The sequence below is a fragment of the Macrosteles quadrilineatus genome, unplaced genomic scaffold (genome assembly GCF_028750875.1).
Source record: "Macrosteles quadrilineatus isolate MER2022 unplaced genomic scaffold, UCM_ALF_1.0 Scaffold_2__2_contigs__length_208266976, whole genome shotgun sequence".
NCBI classification, from domain to species: domain Eukaryota; kingdom Metazoa; phylum Arthropoda; class Insecta; order Hemiptera; family Cicadellidae; genus Macrosteles; species Macrosteles quadrilineatus.
In genome coordinates this window covers 187,850,356-187,871,395 of record NW_026542595.1, presented here as the reverse complement: position 1 = coordinate 187,871,395, position 21,040 = coordinate 187,850,356, and the positions used below count along the sequence as shown (strand labels likewise).

Sequence of the window (21,040 nt, the reverse complement as noted above, 5' to 3'; positions counted from 1 at the left end):
TTGAAACATTAAAAATTGTTTATGATAGTAAATAAATACTAACTTATTTACCTCTTTTCAAGCTATGTGGTGATAAAAGATAAAAGGATAGTCAAGTTAGTTTCTTGGTTTGGAGATTTTAGTTTAGTCTTGGGTTTAGCCCTATGGCATTTGATTAAAGTGTTCTATTCTACACAGTATTTGTATATATTTTTTGTGGACATATATAACCAATGCCAATGGGCTATAAAGCTACATTTTTACTCTAGGCTGTTTCCACTTTTACTTCTTGTCAGGTGTTTTGTTAATTTACAGTACAAAAAGTATTTTTGTTTTACAGCTGATATGTCAGATATTTGTTAATTTGTTTTTATTTTGATCTAAAAACCAAACAATAGCTCGTGTTGGACTGATTATGTTGTGTTTCAACTAGACTAGACAGTCTGGGAATATTTTCCCATTGAAATGTAATGGTTAAGACCAAAGGCAAAATTATTGTAGTGGAAATTGTTCATAGTGTTATAAATAAGCAACTATTACTGTTTTTATTGATTTAAAGTACATATTAATGCCTTGAACCAAGAACACAGTAGGTCACCTGTTCTGCTAAATAGGTATATTTTGCAAACACTTTATCATAACAGTAGGGTATTTTTAATTCTTTTTTTAATAATATGCCAATCTTTCCATCTAGTTGGACTATATTAAAGCCTGCTAGTTTTTGTGTCAAAATACATCATTGGTTCTTTTGGCAAAAGTCTCCAACCTCACAAACGGTGATGATAATAAATTTATAGCTTTTGAATAAAAAAGGAAAAAGATAATTTGATCCTGAAATCTTTTTATGAGCTAAGTTATAACAAAATCCATTAGTTTTCTAATTTGCAAAGTAGTCTTGCATATTAAGTTTAGCCTTTATTTTTCTGCAAAGCTATATTAACTTAGCTATGGCTATAGTAACATTAACTTATCTTGCTTTAGTGTAGTATGTTTTACTTTTGTACTTAGTTTATGACTGACTTGTGCATTTCAAGCTTCCATGACAAGTTTGATTGCACGTAATTGCTTATAGATCAATTTATGTCTTATGTAGACAATCATAAGTATCCAATCATGAGTTGACTGATGTGGTACAGCATGTGTCTTATTATTATCTTTGCTTATTATTATCATCAATTGAGATTGGGACGCAACCTAGGTGAGTATTTTAACCTGAAAACTTATGAGCAAAGGATGCGTGTAGAATGGAATGGAGTGATATGACATGTATCTTTGTAACCGACTAAGATCAGCTGTTTTATTAGCCAGGATAATTAATTTAGAGCCCAATAATGGTTAACTGAGTTTTAAAGGCAGTAGCTATTTTTACTGGCGACAGTGGCAGATATAGAATATTTTTTTGGAGGGTCCGAGATTAATTTAAGGTTAGGTTAAGTAATTTCAAGTAGACAGGCCATGATATTTTATCTCATATTTTCTGCGGTAATTTGCACTAAATGTGACCTTTACTTTACCAAGATTATGCTGTATCATTATATCGTTCAATTAAATCATAAAAATTTATCTATTCAAGCCCAATGAAGAAAATATTTCAATTAACTTACTTAAATCAAAAAATCATTGGTCAAGATTTTACAGTGTGACATCCCATCTGTAAACACTTGTCAAAACCTAAGGAGTAAGGAGTCAAATACGCAATTGTGATTATCATATTCAGAGGGATTCTAACTACTGTATAAGTATTCTTTTGTGCGAACTGCAAAACTTTAACATTTCAGTACAATAGGCCTATATGTCGAACAGATGTAAATAACAAACGATAGCAATGGCTACGACTGAGCTGACTGAACGCCTCATTACTCCCCTCCCCTTTCGCTGGTTAGATATGATGGTCTCCAACGGTCAATGCTGCAAGCGAAGATAGCCCGGCGGCGGACAGGAGCTTGAGTCAGACTGAATAAACCCGAACTCGCACAAATTATCACTATCTGCCACCAAGATAACTTAGCGCATCATTCATGACAAACAATTCATATTATGGTACCGGTACCTATTTTTCTTCATAGGCCTATCCATCTTCGGCCCCCTGGTCCCCTCCTTATATTCGCCCCTGACTAGCAATAAGTTACCAACTTAATTCTAATTTCTTAGATGAAGTTTCAATAAAAATGTAGGCTAGTCCAAAGGCTTATTTCCCAGTAAAGATCAAGTTAAAGTTCCTTGAACTTGAAGATCTAGCTCAATCATTCTACTGCCTGACTTATACAACAAATTTCTTTCAAAAACTGTTTTAAGTTACTCATATTAAGTTACTTAGGCTAGTTACCTAACTCAATATCAAATATGTATTGTAACTATTCTTAAAATGTTTATATTTTAGGATGGAACAACAAAACTCAGAAGATTCTACGGCACCACAAACTGTCAGATGCTCAGATTTCGCTCTCAAAGCTAGCAATCCTTCAAAACTGTTTGCCCTTTATTCCTCTCTCGGTGATCTCAATGCCACGAAGCTCCAACACAAAGTCAACAGATATGTAAGGAGGCGTGAATTTATTTATTAGATTTTGTGCTAAACCTTTTAATAATGTTAGCTGTTTGTTCTCTCTACGCCAATTTAAAAAACAAACTATACTCACAAAATCAAAATCAGTAAAAAGCTGGTTGATTTTGGTTTCATAGCAAATTTCCAGAGGCGATAAGCTATTTACCTATAAGAATGAATATAAGTTACCTGTATAAGTTGACCTGTAAATAACGCTCGTATTTCCTATATGTTAAATGAAGGAAATCACAATTCTCTATACAATTTGTCTGTATTTAAGTCAACTTAATCATTAAAATAAGTCAGGTTTGTATGACTTCTCAAATAGCTAAAATGGGCTTTGAAATTTATTGTTACAATTCCACACCTAATACACAACTTTATAACGATTTTGAATTTGAGGCTGTTTTGTAAAAAAAAATTGTATTAAAACGTCCTTTTAAATAAAAGCTTTGTATTTTCATACCTATATTGATATTAAATTATTTGACAAAATTTAATCTGTATAGTATTTGGCCTTAAAATAGTTCCTAATTAATTATAACCTGGTAACTAACTTGGTAATTAATTAACTGTAGTAATCTGGTTAATTATTTAACCCTACCATAAAAGCCTTCTTTTCTTTCAGATTGAAGATGAAACCAGTGTAAAACAGGCATTTTTTATCTTCTTAGACCAAACATCACAAGATGGCATCATCCAAGTCATAAGTGACAAGGAACTTGATAAGGACTTTAGATTTGTTGTAAGTAAAACCGTTATCATGTTGGTAAAAAAAAAAGCTTAAGATCTCGTTTTTAAAGAAAACTTATTTAGGCCTACTTACTGCTGTGGCCAATGGTACCCTAAATGGTACTTGGCCTCCCCTACACACTGCCTTCATAAAAATAAACACACAGTTTAAATCTAATCATAGGATTATATGCTGCCCTTTTCACTTGAAATTAAATAACACAATGTGAACATTTTAGTATTAGTGATATATTTCTTATAGTCTACTCCATTGTAATGATAATTTGCCCCCATTTCCCCCCCTACAGAATTGTATTGAATTCAGAATTTTCCCTCTTCAGTTCCAGTTGCTGAGTTAGATTTATAATCTACTCTGTGTTGTGTTTATTTTGTTAGATAGCCAATTCAATTATATTTCACAAACAACAAACATTTGATCTTGGCAACTTAATTGTTAAAGTTTTTCCATGAGTGTTGGTGTCTTTTGAATGATACAATGAAAATGAATGGAAAATTGAAAATTATTTTCAACTCTCCTGCTATGTCCGTGGTACAAATTGTCATTATAAAAGAACTTGCGAAGCTTGATGGTAGGCCTACCATTAAAAAGGTTTTGTGAAAGTAGACATTATAGGAACATTTAAGATATTTAATTTCTTTAACAGCGATTTACAAGAACAATTAAGAACCCATTCTTTTGCTTATGTCTTTTAATTTTATATCTAAGTCATGAACAAACATGTCTCCTAAAGTTAAGTGAGGATCCTTAAGAGGAGGAAATTGAACGTTTGAACATTAATAACTATACGGTTGGCTCACATTACTCAAGGAAATTATCTCGTAAGGGAGGAGTCATGCTTTTATGCAATTCAGTGGATGGATTTAGACTAAAAGAGGTCACAACTAGAGAAATTGAAGACATCATTAATACATTTAAGAACAAATTCTCAAGTGGGTATGATGATATCCCTGTTATTTTGCTAAAAGCAGTAAAATTTGAACTTGGTCAAGTTTTATGCCACTTAGTTAATTCTTCTTTTATCTCAGGAAGTTTTCCAACCCAATTAAAAATAGCTAAAAAATTATTCCCATAGGCCTACATAAAAAGAATGAAGAAAAAAATCCATCAAATTATCGGCCGCTATCTTTATTACCAACTTTATCTAAAATTTATGAAAAGGCAGTTTACATACAACTAACACATTTTCTTGAAGAACACCATCTCGTGGATAGCTCCCAACATGGGTTTTGTAGCGGGAAATCAGTGACAACTGCTAGTGTTTCTTTTATTGAATCAGTGATAGACTCAATAGATGCTGGTGAACCATGTGTCGGAATTTTTAAATCATTATCAAACTCAGATAACACAAACCTCTGCCTATATGCTGATGATTCAAATCTTAAAGTATCGGGTAATAATTTAGAACAGGTGGAAATTTTATCATTCACTGAAATAGGAAAAATGATTACTTTTTTTGAAAATCACAACCTCCACTTAAATATTGAGAAAACTAACTACATTTCATTTAAAACAGCCCAATCAAGGATCAAAAAAGAACCCTTGATTTGTGTAAATACTGAGCCTATTGAGCTTGTCACAAGTACAAAATGTCTTGGTCTAACAATAGATAATAACTTGGATTGGAATAAGCTTGTAGACAACGTTTTAGCTAAAATCAATTCTGGCATGTACGCACTAAGAAGAATGGCAGGGATGTGCAGTGAATCCACTCTTAAAATTATTTACCATTCATACATTCATTCACACATTTCATTTGGAATTTGTCTGTATGGCTCATCTAAATTAGAAAATCTAGGTAAAATACTTAAAGAACAAAAGAAAGCGATTAGAATAATAAAAAACCTACATCCAGGTACATCATGCAGGGAACATTTTAAAATGCTATACATGTTAACAGTTTATGGTCAGTTTATTTTAGACACTATTATGATATTTTTAAACAATAAGAAGGATACAATTTTAGAACAAGAAACACACCATTACAACACGCAAAAAAAGAATGAAATCATACCCACTCACCATAGACTTGAATTTTACACAAAGAAGCCGTCTTACAAAGGAGCAAGTTATTTCAGAAAATTGCCAAAAGAATTAAAGTGTCAAATAAACAGTTCAAAATTTAAACTAAAACTAAAAACTTACTTGGTTTGCAAAGTATTATATTCCATAGAAGAGTATATGAATAATTAAGCAAATGTTAATTTAAAAAGCTAAGTTGACACTATTCAGATGTACTAACATGTACTTGTCTTGTACGAATAAAGATATTTTGATTTGATTTGATTAATTTTAAGTTTTTTTTTTATATTTGTTCACTAGGTGACCGAGACAGCTTTCAAGCAGTGTATCTTTACCTCCCAATCAGCTGAAGTGGACCCCACCCAGCTGGGCCCTGACTTGCTACGTGTCGTCTGCACAGCTGGCGTAGTAGACAACCTGTATTGTGTGCCTGTTCACCACCCTGTACGTGGTCTAGTGCTGTTGTACTGTCTGGGTGGATACAGCCCTGGCTTAGAGTACAACTATAGTCTGTACGTCACTGAATGTCTAAGGTAAGGGTCGTATGTCAGAAATTTACACTGATATTGTAGACATTTAGGTAAATGTATTGTTTGCGAAGTGATTAGTCTAACCTTATATCCTACTAGATGTAAGCCCTATTGTTTTGGTCGTTTACACAGTCTGCCTAGCAGCATGACTTAGCACTGCTTGGGAAACTATAGTAAATACGTAAATCTATCCGAACACCTCCCCACATGATCCCCGCATCTCTATTCGATAACTTTAGTTTGCTAGTGCCATTTACAATGCAGGAAATATTTTTCTGTCACACTGTAACTTATAACTGCATACATCACAATCTGTTTATCTAGCAGTATATTATGGGAGTACAGACGAGGAATATCCTTGGGGTTAGACTTATTCTAGATTAACATTCTGATGTATTTGTAGACATATTAGAAAGTTCATGTTTTGTTCTGATTACTCCATAGTTGACCTACTAATAATGGTATACCCTCTTTTTCAGCATATGTTTGATTCCAACATTTATGTCCAATAGTTTGGACTTTTTTATTTTTATTTTTAAAATGGTTTATACTACCTGCATATAGTATTCCTTTGTTGCTGTTTTGGAAACTAGTTTCGGTTCTTCTGAACCATCATCAGGCCTCAGGTGGTAATCACTTCATTCGAAGGTCGTTATGAAACAGATTTCAATAAAACATATCCATTTTAAGTACAGGGTGAGGCAGTGAAACAGCAAGATTCTGTCACCAGCTGATGAGGAATAGCTGACGCTTTTAGGAATAGGCTGATGAGGAAAATTAGAGCACGGGGGAAATGACCTTGAGAATCTATACAAGTGGAAATTTCAGTAGCCATGGAGCGTTGGACATTTTCACAACATGCGTTTGCTGTAAAGGCATATTTAAAAACGTGGATAGTGTGATTTGTGCTCAGTGCACTTTCTATTGTAAGTTCAGTCTATCGCCACAGGCTCCCATGCCATCAAGAAAAGCTATCCTTCTTTGGATGCATAACTTTGAAGCCACTGCTAGCAGAACAAAGCGCTACAAAACGATTGCAGACGTTTTGCAAACGCAAAAAAACTTCAAGGGTGGATTTCATCTCAGAATTCAACAATGTGTGCTAAACCAAGAACGCCATTTTACTGACCCAAAAACAAAAATACTGGAGCAAAAACAAAAAAATTAAACAAAATTTGATTAAACAAAATTATTATTTTTAAGGTGAAACATTAATTTCCACTCATGTGCTAAAGATTTATGTTAAAACAACTATAATTTTGTCTATATGAATTATTTGTGATTTTTCTAAATCGTGCCGTTCCCTGTATAATACAGTAATCCGGAGGTCAAACAACTATTTGAAAATTATATTTTTTTAAATTTTAACTGACGGCTCCATTTTGATAAGTGTTTACATTATAGTAATTAGGTACTCATAGTTTTTGTTTTTACTTTATTCTGTCCATGTTGATAAGGTAGGCTATACTATTCTGTAACATATTTCTTACCTTGTTAGTTAAGTTGAGATGAGATATTACATCGTTTCTCAGTATATCAAAAAGTTGGCACTGGGAAATCATTATGTTTGAACCAAATGGGTTCTTTGTGTTTTAGGCTATTTATACGGTTTAAATTTTTGCTGTACCCACTATATTATATAATTTTTTATTGCAGTATTTATAAGTTAAATATTTTAGAGAGCAGTCAATTAAAAACGGAATGTAAAAAACCCTATCATTTTAAAATTATATTGGTTGAGGTTGAGTTTTTATATATGTTCCATAGGCATTGTTTGGGGACAATCTTGAACACTTTAGCTTATGAAGAACAGAAAAGGCTACATTTACGGTGCTATTCATTGCTGAAAGGAGCAAGAAACTTAATAACACATCTGGGTGAGTTATCAAATAATAGTTTTTTCAACAAAATTCCCATCAGTCATATAAATCTTGTTTATTGTAAAAGCTTCCAATCAACTTTAAAAATGATTTTTCACACATTCAAGGTTTATTTAGTTGAGATATTTACTACCTGATTTTAATAATCTTTTTGCGATTTAATCATCTCTTAACTCAATTAATTGATTAGTATAATTTCATTTTGAACTGATGTTTTGATTTGAACTGGCTGGTAGAGAATTTGTTTAGAAAGAACAGACTTTAGTCATTTGGATTCCTTAATTTTTATTCTGTTGTCTCTAAAACCATTTGTTGATGACGTTTAAAAATGTTTTAAAATCATTACATTAAGAATCAACAATAGTCAAATGGTTGAATAAATTGTCACATTTTTGTATGTGAAGGGTCAAAGTTCTGTAATGTATGTGGGAAGAATGATCATTTAAATCCATCTGATGACTGAACTTAATGAGCTTTAGTGTTAGCAAGATTACTTTTAGACTTTACAATCCTAGTAATTTTAATTTATTTTAAAACGATATGTTTTCAATGTTGTTGTATATGTTATTCAATTCATTTTTACTCATCAAAAGTAACAATCAAAATCATAGTGATAAATCGTGACCAGGTAGTGTTTAAGTAATTAAATGGTCTGTGAAGGGAAAGATTTGCCCCCCATTGTTAAGTAATTGTGTTCTGCAGGGGACAAATTGGCCCCTCGGGTGGAAGACTACAGGGGGTCTGGTAGCCAAGCGTTCAAAACAGTAACTGTCTTGCTTATTACCACTCGTTGTTAAGGGATGGATAGTTTTGATTGTTGACAATCCTAACGTTTTTTTTTATTTCCTGGTAAAATTTATACCAAAATTATGGAAAATAAATATTATATTATTCTTTTCATCTCAAGACACAAAATGTATTGTTTTGTGCATTGTTAATCTCTTTACTGTGATGTATTGTTTAAAGGTATTTATTTATGTTGAATTTCTTGCTTTCATACTAGCCCTAATTGTTTTGCTACTACAATGATTTTCTGAATACAAACTTATTTAGTGCCCTTTAACCGTAAAACTTGTATTGCTTTGGGGCAATCCAATAAGAGGCAATAAGAAGCCTTAGAGTGAAAGTCTTATTTCACTCTTTGTTTGTATCATTGGCTTCTCCATGTGAAGGGGGTTCATCACAGTATTGATTATTTTTTCTTGGTTGTTGAACCAAAGAAATCTTGAAAGTTTTCTTAATATTGAGTCATACCTACATAAAATTAGATAAGTTAGATAAATTAGATAAGAAGAAGATATTAACGATTTTCCTTCTTCTGGATAGTATGATTAAGTCTAATCGTAAACATGGCATATTTACTGAGACTTTTTTTGCTTTGGAATTTTATTTTTTGTAAATCATATTATCAAATACCTAATATACAGTAATGTTTTGTTTCACTTCACAAATCTATTTCAGTTCAGTCTTAAGCTATGGGAAAGACCAAAAACAAAAGTCAATACCCTACAATTCACGAAGCATTGATTCTTATTGACCTATTGCTACGACTAAAGTTCATTATGTTCAGTCATGAGATGGAATCAAATATTCATTCGTCCCAGAAAGTTTACAGGGGGTGTGACACTTCACATATAACAATGTGACAATTTACCAGTACAGGAACACTGAGCTTTGCTTGAATTAAAACGTATTAGATAAAACTTAATTAACTAAAATAAAATATATTTATCATGTAATAAATGTGAAAAATTATAGCCTATCTATATGATTCAAATAAATATACCTACATTCATGATACAAATATGTAGCCTACATTGCAATCAACATGTTTTACGTTTCAACTTCCAGGAGCATTTGAAAGATTGTTTAGAACTTCTTTCAATACTACGTTGCGGGTGTGAGTTGGATTTGTTGGCGGTAAGACCATGTTCAAGCCGTTTTGGTACTTAACATTAGAGTAGGCCACAAAAAACATAACATGTATGAAAACCCCAATGAGCTGGATCACACCCACGAATTTCAGAGCAGCGGGAGTTCGTTCGGAAATCATGACGGCGTGTAGGCCTATTCGTATTTCCCATGTAGACAGCAATTGCCGAATGAATCTCTGCCGGTATTGTTTCGCACTCGTTCTCAGGGAAATATATGGCTCCGCCACGTAAAACTGTCCTAATCCTGTATATTCTGACATGGCGACTTGAGGAGTTGCGCTGACGTTCTTTTGCCAACGTCGAGCAGCGATTCTTCGACGCTCTTGCTCAAAATGATCGGGTAGATGAAGAGGTCAAATTTGTATCCCGACGATCTATAGTACCTCTCGCCCTTGCAAATTATGTATATATATTTACATTTACACTTCTGAGGTCTTCCGCAATTTATTTTTAACTTGAAAATTAACCTTGATAATATTACTAATGTACCTAGTAAACCATACTATATATGACAAACTTTTAATCCAAAGTAACCAATACAATTATTTTTGTTTACACATCAAATCAAAATAAATGATGATATTAAGAATAACATGAATCAGCAGTTTTGGTTAACTGCAGCTAAAAAAATTATTGACGATAACATAAGAACTTTCAAGGGCTCTAGGACGGAAACTGGATTTTTTCCTGCCTTGTGACCAACTCCAATTGATTTCTTGTGGCCAAATACCCCAAATTCAATAAAAAATCTAATATCCACACAATAAAAAGATTTTCCCCTATGGTACACACGCTTGTTTTAGAGTATAGGATAGGATAGGATTTGATTATTTTCATTCCTACTGTTATGATATAAAAAAAAAATTGTGTACAAATTTTGATCTTAGCTTACAATAAAATGATTTATTTAAGAAATTATGGATGCACACCTGAGCACAAGCGTTCCAATATGTGTGATGCTTTATGACTTACTATTCTCTGTTCTTAAGTGATCATAGTTAATTTTCATAAAAGTTTCAATCTCTGGATAAAAAAAAAATTGCTACATAGCGGAGACTTAAAATAATAATGTTTACAGTAAATGAAAAATGGCGGATTTTGTCAGAAGTTTTCAATTACAAATTACACAACTGGAACTAAAGGTAACATTTAATATTGGTTGACCTAATAGTGTTTAGAACTTAGAATACATTACAGTTATGACTTACCTTACACAGCCCAAAACAGCTGCAGTGAAATTAAACCGCAATATTTGGCTTTGACCATAACCTCCTCTAATTCAAAGCTGAGGTGTTGGTGTGTGTCAACGTCACACTGGCCGCCTTATTGCCATGGTAATAACAGAGATAACTAACGTGTAAACATAGCAGAGATGTTCCATAGTGAATCGGTGCGACCGCTTTTTTGTTAGGCCAAGGCTGCAGCGTTACCACTTTTATCTCGTCCCGGCCTTGTATTAGAGGAGATTTGACATTACAAACACACACAGATAACAATTAAATTGTTAGTTTTGCCTAGCCAGAAGCCAATCCTAATCCATGAAGTTTTACCTCTTGAGTAATTAACTCTCTCCATAAAATCTGAGTTATATACATGTAGACTGAACAACTTGTAAATTTGTTGAACAGGAGATGTAACTGACTTGTTGAGAGAGATAATGACGGAGGCTCGCAAGTTGACCAATGCAGAGAGGTGTTCGTTGTTTCTGTTGGACGAACAAGGGGATCTCGAATCCAAGGTTTTTGATGGCTTCAAGGCTGGGGAGGTAGGCATACTGTCAACTCATGATGTTTACCAAGTAACACTCTCTGTTTTTCTTAGTTCATACAATAACCTTTTCAAGTGGTTTATTTGGGCTATTAATATGTTTAACTGAAGACTTTGTCAGGTAATAATTTCTAGGTCCATCGCTAATCATTTAGAACCATAGCCTATGTAGACAGGAAAATACAAGGTTAAAAGAGGCCGTCAACTTCTTTTCTATGGTAAAAAAATTCAATTATGAATATGCTTTAACTTTGGTTTAGTTATATATTTTGATATGTTTGTAGCCTGTGACCGAGGTGAAGATCAAGTCAGGCCAGGGCATTGCTGGCCATGTAGCTCAGTCAGGAGTCCTAGTCAACATTAGAGATGCATACAATCATCCATTGTTTTATAGAGAAGTCGACAAACACACTGGTTTCCGCACAAGGTATGCGTATTGATTGATGTTCATTTGTTTTCACGTAATTCTGAATTTTTTATATACCCTCAAATAAGTACAAAACACAGAAATTACAACGGCTTTTGAGTTTTAAATTAGTCCCATAATTTATATCCCTGAAATTCTTAAGATATGAACTCTGAACTATTACTCATCGTTATTACAATTTTTAAAATTTTGTAATAGTTTACATGTTTGGTTGCCACCTTTTTCAAGTGTTGGAGTTTGCTGATACATTCATAAATAAGTGATTACACTTAGTTTAAAAATCCGTTTTACCTAACAATTGACATCCATTTTTTTTTTCAAAGTTAAATAGACTTATTAGTAAGCATATATTAAAAACATGAAATCATATAGATCTACATATTTATCTTCATGAGTGCATCGTCACCACTTTTACACCATCCTAGGTAGCCTGAATAAGTGTACAGGCTGAGTTAACGGACTGTTATCAGTGGTACAGTTGAATTTCGTTTCTAAATTAAATGGAGGATGAAACAACCTGATTTTGTTTTCTAGGTCTATCAAAACAAAAAAGTAAATCAATCAAGGGTCTAGGTTAGGGATGACCATCAATCTACCGATAACATTGTCTAGAAAACATCGCTGTTTTTGGGGCTAAAACATCGATGTTAATCAGTTTGTTGTCTCATCTCTGTACTGCAACAGCTAATTAACCTAAAAATAATACAATCAGTCATGGAAAACATCGATATTTCAATACTTGGCCATAAACATTAACAAAAACATCGGTATTCTACCATCGATGTAGAAAACATCGATGTTTTGAAAAAATCAACCATCGATGCTCATCCCTAGTCTGTAGGTTCCTGTACAACCTACAGTAATAGCGTCTTTAGTATGGAAGGATATTTTTTAAAGTGTTACATGATGAATATTTGTAAATAAAAATGTTGATACATCCGGACTTATTACTTAATACAAAATATTATTTGACTAGAAATAATCAATGAATGCAAACTTATAGTATAGTTCCGCGGTGGCCGCTAAGTAGCAAAGTGCTACTATCACGAGCGCGCGGCCAAGTCAACTGACTTAGTACTTACTTTCCGTGTCCGGAAATCAGACTTCGCTTTTCCAAAAATTAGCTACCGATATGACTTAGTGACAAAGATTGAAACAAAGTGCAATGGGCTAAAAGAGAGATGGAATAGCGGCGGCCGCACGAAGCTCATTTCGGTGCAAAATTTGAGTCTATTCTCCAAAAGCATTTCACTTCTTATAAGGTTTGTATTCATTAAATATCAGTATTTGATGAAAAGACGAGGTGTTTAAGACAAGTAGCCTTCTATCAGTCCAGTTTCTTATTTTTTACTAGTTGTAATTCTTTCTCAATTGCTTTGGTGCATTAGCTTCCTTGGGCACAGTTGGAAAAAAACGCTACGAAACAAACAAAAATACCAACAAGTCAAATGAAATCCTCTTTTTTCTGCTCAAATGAACTGAGTTTAATAAATATTAGTAGTTATCTTCAGAAACAGTTATTTTCTATCTCCTCCTATCTAGTTTCCTCGAGTAATAAATTTTAATTTATAATACTTTAATTGAAACATGTCAAATTTTCCGATAAATTCAAGTCCTGAAGTCCCAAATTGTTTGACAGCACAACAAAACTAATACACAATTTTGTTTTTTCAGAAACATTTTGTGTTTCCCCATCGTAGACGAGTCCCGCGTCATCGGTGTCGCAGAGCTCGTGAACAAAGTTGACGGAACACACTTTGACCAGTTTGACGAGGAAGTGGCGATGGCGTTCAGTGTCTATTGTGGCATTAGCATCATGCACAGTTTGGTGTATAAGAAGGTGCAGGATGCACAGGCGCGCAGCAAACTGTCCAACGAACTCATGATGTACTACATGAAGGTACGTGAATACAGAAAAGTGTTCTCAGGAGTAAAAACAGCTGAGAAAAATGGTGTAATACTTACTTGTGAAAGTGTTGTTGCACTATGCAAGGAAATACTGTAATTAGATAAGTTGTTTGAGTAATGTATATCTTTAGGAATATATTTTTCCTCTACCCTATTTAAAAAGTTTTTCATTCGCTATTACAGTAGAACTTCTTTTACAAATCAGCGTAGGGACTGGAATGGTGACAGGATAAGATAATAGGCAGGAGTTAATTGTGTAAGTAATTCAAAGATTTAACTGAAAATGGGATTATGATTCTGATCTAGAACACAAAATCCCAATTCAGTTTGTCCGATTTACAAATAAATTTGATATGTAATATATTTTAAATTATGTCTTGTAAATCATTAAAGTTCAGATAGTGAAATTTGTCATGAACACATGTGGAAACGGGTTGACAGAATTGAACTTGAGGTTATATTTTCAGGTGAGTGATGAAGATGTGCAGAGGGTTTTGGACTGCAAAGTTCCCCATGATCTGCCCAATTTTACCGATTTCAATTTTAATCCACGCAATATACCCATAAGTGAAACCCCTTGTCTTTGCCTGAAGATGTTTGAAGACATGGGATTCATCAAACATTTCAACATTCCTGTTCACACGTTGTTAAGGTAAACTTAATTTTATTTTCAAGTTTATTGAGCTCTTTGCCAAAGGTTAAGCACAAAAACATGTATCACGGAAGTTTACAACAGGGATGGTTAGCAATCATTCATTATTCAACATTTTGCATCCAAAGCAAAGGACATTTTTCAGTTAGGTTTTGGGAAATTATTTCTGTCTTTCAAACAATATTAAAATTTTTTTACTTCTGATAACTGTTTTTGTTAAATGTGTTGTATTAAAAGAGTTTTTCTTCTGTTTATTTTATTTAAACTTTTCTAGAAGTTATTTTGGAATAAAAAATATTGTTAATTTCCATTGTCATTCCTTTATTTTCAAAATTCCCTCAAATTTAATAGGGAATATAATTGGCTGCAAATTAAAAAAAAAAATTGAGAGGAAATTAAAAGTTTGATTTAAACCTTACTTTTAGTTTTACGGTTTTACCCATCATAAAGCATGTTTACATAATATTGTGTGATAATGTTCAAATAAAAAATATTCTGCATCCTTGTTACTAAGTGTATGAATGCTCTTATAGTTGTGGGATGCTGAAGACATGACAAATTAATCTTATACAGTAACTGGTTTTTTTCTCCTTGTCGAAGGTTCATCCTCTATGCCCAAAGAGGGTACAGGGATACACCTTACCACAACTGGTCTCACGCTTTTGCAGTTCTTCATTTTGCCTTCATTGTGATGAAAAACTGCCGGATCATGGAAAGGAAACATTTAACGTAAGTTTAAATGCAGAAGCAGGATTTCAGCTAACATTATCACTTTTTGCAAAAAAAGAAAAAATACAAACATTTTAGAAATTTTTTTCTTCAGCTTGAGTTGTATTTGATTTAATGCTAAAATAAGTGCTTAAATTATACTTATTTAAGTTTGAAAAAAGCATTAGGAAACAAATGTAATTAGAGATTCTTTTATTTGGTGCTTTTGTTGGTTCACATTTCATATAGTTCTGACAGCCACATGCGTATGACTTGTACCACAACCATATTTAACTCCAGGCCGCGACCTTCGAAGTGGCAACACCGTCAGTAGTGCTGTTACAGCTGTTTTTTTTTTTTTTTTTTGTGGCAGCTAATGTGTATTTGTTAAGAATGTGAAAGCTTGGTTACCGGGCTATGAAAATATTGACTCCATTTTTAATGTACAGAAATAAATTTTCAATTTATATTGTTTTGGTTTGGAACGAATAGCTAACGAATTTTCTGCTATGATACCTCAAATAACAGAATGGTTTGTTGTACAGGCCACTAGAGGGGCTGGCGTTGTTGGTGTCTGCAATGTGTCACGACATTGACCACCGAGGCACAACCAACCAGTTCCAGCTACGGTCGGGCAACTCACTCGCTCGGCTCTACAGCTCTGAGGGTTCCGTTATGGAGGTGATATAACAATGTAACATCGCACATGCATAATAGTCGGTCAGAAAGTGACATATGTATTTTAAATAAATAAAACTCAAAATTAGGGAAACATTTTAACTTTTTAATTGATTGCACCAGGTTAAACTGAAAATCTGGGATAACTAAAACCTAAATCAAAACTCAAATCAATTATAAAATTTGCAAGGTTACAGGAAATGTCCTAGCGAGTGGTTAGACTTACTTGACCTGTGACATTGTTGCAGCCACTGTTGTGAAGAAAAGTTTGAAAAAAAACTTAAACTTGTCAATTATTTTGAATCGAAATATCCTTTAAATTCCAACCATTGATTACTGGAAATTTAATAAGATTTTTTATTCAAAACAGCCTCTGTGCTTAAAGGCTAATTTCTTATAATTTCTTATATTCTTCTCCTAGCATAGCCCAGTAAATATTAAAACCTCGTTTTCTTGTTTACTCATTACTGTCCCTTTCCCACAGAGGCACCATGTTTCACAGACAATGTGTATTCTCAACACTGAAGGCTGCAACATCGTCGCTCACTTGGACGAAACAGCGTTCAAACAGTTCATCGACCTAATCAGCGAGATGATACTTGGTATGTTTATTCATGTTTACCGCATAAATACATATAAAGAATGCAGTTGAAGTAAAATACAGACAAATTATAAAGTTATTTATATGTTGTGAGGATTTATAGTGAAAATTATTTCTGTATAATATTGATATGTTAGTGTTTGTTTGAAGTAAATTGCAAAATATTTTAGAAAATATGTATTTACTTGGAAAAGTCTTTTAATAGTCATTTACATTTTACCCTGATATTGCGATAGACTTTAATAAATTCTTTTTGTCTAAAGATTGCTCTCAAAATTAAGTGTTTTGGGTTTCTTCAAATAGACTGTCCAGAGAAGATGAACTTTTAAATAACTATAAACATTTTCCCTGTATCATTTTGAAATGTGGTTTCCAAGAATAGTGGCTCATCAAAATAGCTAATAAGAGAGTGTACTATAAACTACCATTGGCATACCGATGCCCAGCTAACCAGTTGACTAGGATGACACCCATGAGCTTTTCACTTTGACAAAAACTATGTTGTGTTGCAGCCACAGACATGGTGGTGCATTTCAAAATGTTGCCGGAAGAGAAGCAAATGTCCGTGTCGGGATTTGACGAGAGCCGAGACCGTCATCGAGAGCTGCTCAGAGGCCTTATCATCTCTTGTGCTGACATCAGCGATCAGACGAAGGACTGGACCATGTGTCGACGTGTTGCGGTCAGTCTCATACACATGTCCTACCTACTGACATTATTTCAATCTTTAAGATTGTAAATCAAGCTGTCACTCTCTCCATCCTGATTCTACAAATGGTTTTAATGTTTATATAGTTTGTCACAACCCTTATTGGATGGGTGACGGATATTTCCGCTGTACCTGTAGACAAACTAATTGGTGTTTGCACATTATCAAACGGGTACAATGGTGCTATTTATTTACTTTCTAAAACATAAATTTTGTTCTAATTTACATTTTTTATATGTTGGAATTAAATATAATGTTCTTTAAAAAAAATTATTGACCCATAAATAACGTAGCCACTTTTTACTCTCGATAATTGCTGTTACATTTGTAAAGATGGGTTGCAGGTACATACATAGGCCTATTTTTTTATTTGCGAACAGTACGTATATATCCATACAGAGATGTAATTTTTGTATGTTTATTTAAAGTATAAATGTAATAAAGTGCTAGAAAAATATAATAATTTTTTCATCTGGGGCTGTTTGGGAAGGGGGAGTGTTAATACTTCATGCTAAGAGCTGCCCTCTCTTTCTATGACATTGTTGACACAAACAGCATGGATTTTTTTCAACATCAGCTGTCTCTACCTGAGTTGCTATGACTGATTGAGGCAACCTAATAGTCTTTTGGACCACAAAGAATTACATTTTTATTTTTCAAACCACTTGGAGGTAACCTAATCTTTAAGCACATAATAGGAATAATATAATTGTTCTGAGACAGCAAATATTCATAACTATGTCTAAAAATGTAACTTACTTTTTTCAGAAGTTAATCTACGATGAGTTCTTCACTCAGGGTGACATGGAGAAGGCTATGGGGGTAGACCCCATGGACATGATGGACAGGGATAAGGCCAAAATCCCAGATCTCCAAGTAGAGTTCCTATCTCATGTAGTCAGTCCTGTCTACGAGTGAGTAGCAGAGTTTGAAGGATTCAAATACAGTATAGTTTATATGCGATCATGACCAGCACAAAGTTGAGAGTTTTTAAAATTTGTTTGAAATTTACAAATAAATTCTCAGGGGTTTTAACTAAAAAAAGTGTTATAATTACTTTTACTTAAAACAGGCTACTACTTTTTCAAAGAATTTTAATTAAGGCAATATGAAGCAATCCAGTAGTAGCTGGGGACATCTGATGCCAAATCATTGAATTATTTTCAACTAAGACTGTATACAGTACATGGTCTATTAGCTGCTCAATCTTTTACAGCTTTTGCTAAAGTGCATCAGAAAGAGAATGTTTTTATTTATGGTTTTAAAAAGACTATAAGAAACACAAAAGGTTTGTACCTACTACAAAAGTTTACAAACCCTTAAGAGAACCATTTAGTTGTAAATATGGACCCAAAACTCTAGTAGACCCCACTAGGTATTATCGCTTGGGGAGCGAGCTGGCGTAGTGGTTAGAGCGCGGGACTTCAGTCCCTGAGGTCCCGGGTTCGATCCCCGCCAAGTCACCAATGGATTTTATCTAAGTGATGATGCCGCAACCCCTAGGTCTAGCCTGAAGTAACGTGAAAAACAATCCCAGGCCCGTGCCTAGCGTCTTAGGACAAAAAAAAACCTAGGTATTATTGAATTCTATTTTGATGATGATTGTGAATTAAATCATGCCTTTTTCCGAGAAAAGATAAAGCGGAAAGAGTAAAGCGAGGGATAGTTTAGCATGATCTGGAAAAAACTACCGTTGCAAAATGACGCCTTGAAGATTTAAGAAATTTCAAACTGTTTGTACTTTGCAGTGTGCTCGTATCTCTCTACCCAGAGGCTAAGGCATGCCAAGAGCAGATAAGGCTCAACCTGGAATGTTGGCAGAAGGCTATTCCTTACTTCCAAGACCAGACCAGGAGTGGCAAGTCTGCCATCGAGATATTATCTGACTCTGGCTTGGACGACATATTACACTCGACAGAAGAGTGACATACAGGTACGTTTAATTTGACTTTGTTGTTGCAAAACTTGTTAGGTTTGTGTCTCATCAATAAATATTTAGTTGATTTGAGTTTGAATCTTATACATATAGCCTACAGTCATAACTTTCTTTCGGTAAAATTGTGGGGAATACTTCAAAATCGTATTGCTGCAATAATTGAGATGAGATAATGGGTGTACTTGTATTTTAACCTCGATATGAGTGTGTGATGGAGTGATCTGCATTATGTAGCTTGATACTGGCTAATACAGGTAATTTCTATAGCCAAGACCATTTTATTAAAAGACTGACCAAGGACAGCTAGGCCCAGATTCAAACCTTTAAGAAGCTACTGACTTTTCTCATGATCAAACCGGTAACCTTCAATGAGGCAATCATCCTACTCAGCTACCCAGCTAGATTATAATCATCTTGAAATACTGAGTCTTTTACTAGTCTTTTTTTAGAGTCTTTTTTAGAAATACTTTTCTAACTTTCTTTAAGCAAAAATTTTGATAAATTTAAATGTTAGCTTTTAGGACTCCAGTGAAGCATCATTGGTTTGAACACATAACCCCTTTAAGTTTTTTACAATGTAGATTGTAGCTAAGTTCTCTCAGGTGTTCTTGGAAACTTTTTTACATAGTATTTGTATTAGGATGGAGTGGATGGAACTAATAAAAGCTGTTCAGCAGCCTTAATCTACTAACTAAACTATTTGTTACCTACTCTGTTGAGTGTCGATTGTGATCATTTTCATGACTCCTGTTATTTTTTTTAGCTATAGCCTTGATAATGTGTATTACACTTCTGTGTCTAATGATAACAATTATTCTCCTTACATACTTTAAAATCTTCTAATTAAAAACTATTTTTAAAAACCTTATTTTATTTTTTCAGATTAAATTTCAGTATTTGAAAAGTTTGATCACATCTTGCATGCAGTGAGGATTTTTTAAAAGCAGGAACTTGTGAGACGGATACCTTAGTTAACCCTACTGGTAAGTGCTTCATTTGATTTTGTTTTGTTCAAACACATTCATAGCATTGTATATGTTGTCATAGCAGGCAGTTGTATTAATAGTGCAAAAATGATTAAATTGTGACAAAGAATAGAACCCATTTGGCACTGTAAACTTATTTTTAAGGACTTTTTGTGAGGCAGGTTAACTTGAATGGGAAAGTACACTCTAGCACAAGAACCCCAAAACTTAGTAATCTTAAAACTATGTAAAAATTAGGACATTTCACTGTCATTGGCAGCAATTTGGACAGAGAGTTGTCTTCAGACGCAACCCAATAACTGAAAATTCTAATTTTAGTGTATAGTGTCCAGTTTTGGGTTTCTTGTGGTAGTGGACTATTTCCCACTCAAGTAAAGCAGCCATCTTCACAAAAAACCTCTTAAATCTAGACTCTTGTGCTCTATGTGTAACAACTAAAATTTATTTTGACTTTACCCTAAACCATTGACTATTGGACACTAAATTAGACATCCCATATATGTGGACCAGCTGTCGCTAAATTTTTATTTAAAAAGAACGTAGTTGTGTGAGCCAGACACAGAATGCGCTCGTGCCTAAAATTCTATTTTCTACCTTATTTTTTCTTAACATAGTTTATGGGTCATAACAGTTGCTATAGCTCACAAAAAGTTGTTTCATCGGTTTGACTAGGTAAAAAGTTTGTGTATCCGACAGTAAGTTACATCAGCACAAACTGTCGGTGGTTCCCATAGACTACAACGACTTTGATAAAAAACTTTTGACAACTTAAAAATGGGGATGGAATGTCTAGTTTGATCAGTAGTCAAATCCTAACCTAACCACATTGCATTTTGTACCAGATATCTCTATTAAAGTTATTAGTTTATTAAAGTTAATCAAAGTCAAATATTTGGCTTTACGTTGGTGTTGTGATTTGGGAGGTTGAGTAAACAATCAAATTTTGTATTTTGCACAGTTCCTTTAAGACTTGCTCTGGATTGGAATGAATGTTACCAATTGTGACAATTATAGTGATGTCAGCACA

At 33.7% G+C, this 21,040-nt stretch overlaps 1 protein-coding gene across 1 annotated transcript; it reads left to right on the top strand.

Moving 5' to 3' along the window:
- The first annotated feature begins 395 nt into the window (after positions 1-395).
- On the top strand, positions 396-20,857 carry LOC128986761 (cGMP-dependent 3',5'-cyclic phosphodiesterase-like). Its single transcript, XM_054407275.1, has 16 exons — positions 396-593; positions 2,360-2,516; positions 3,153-3,269; positions 5,598-5,830; positions 7,595-7,704; positions 11,270-11,406; positions 11,693-11,835; positions 13,510-13,735; positions 14,211-14,395; positions 14,996-15,124; positions 15,649-15,784; positions 16,266-16,383; positions 16,895-17,064; positions 17,860-18,005; positions 18,840-19,024; positions 19,910-20,857. Exons 2-15 carry the CDS (start codon positions 2,361-2,363, stop codon positions 19,015-19,017), a joined length of 2,184 nt encoding a protein of 727 aa, XP_054263250.1. The 5' UTR covers positions 396-593; position 2,360; the 3' UTR covers positions 19,018-19,024; positions 19,910-20,857.
- Positions 20,858-21,040: the final 183 nt, after the last annotated feature.

What these genes read in the sequence shown, in the direction of transcription:
- LOC128986761 (XM_054407275.1), top strand. Translation starts at nt 2,361, where the DNA reads ATGGAACAACAAAACTCAGAAGATTCTACGGCACCACAAACTGTCAGA. An exon ending in TACGTCACTGAATGTCTAAG is followed by an intron (nt 5,831 to 7,594) that starts GTAAGGGTCGTA and finishes TATGTTCCATAG; the next exon opens with GCATTGTTTGGGGACAATCT. An exon ending in CCTGTTCACACGTTGTTAAG is followed by an intron (nt 14,396 to 14,995) that starts GTAAACTTAATT and finishes TCCTTGTCGAAG; the next exon opens with GTTCATCCTCTATGCCCAAA.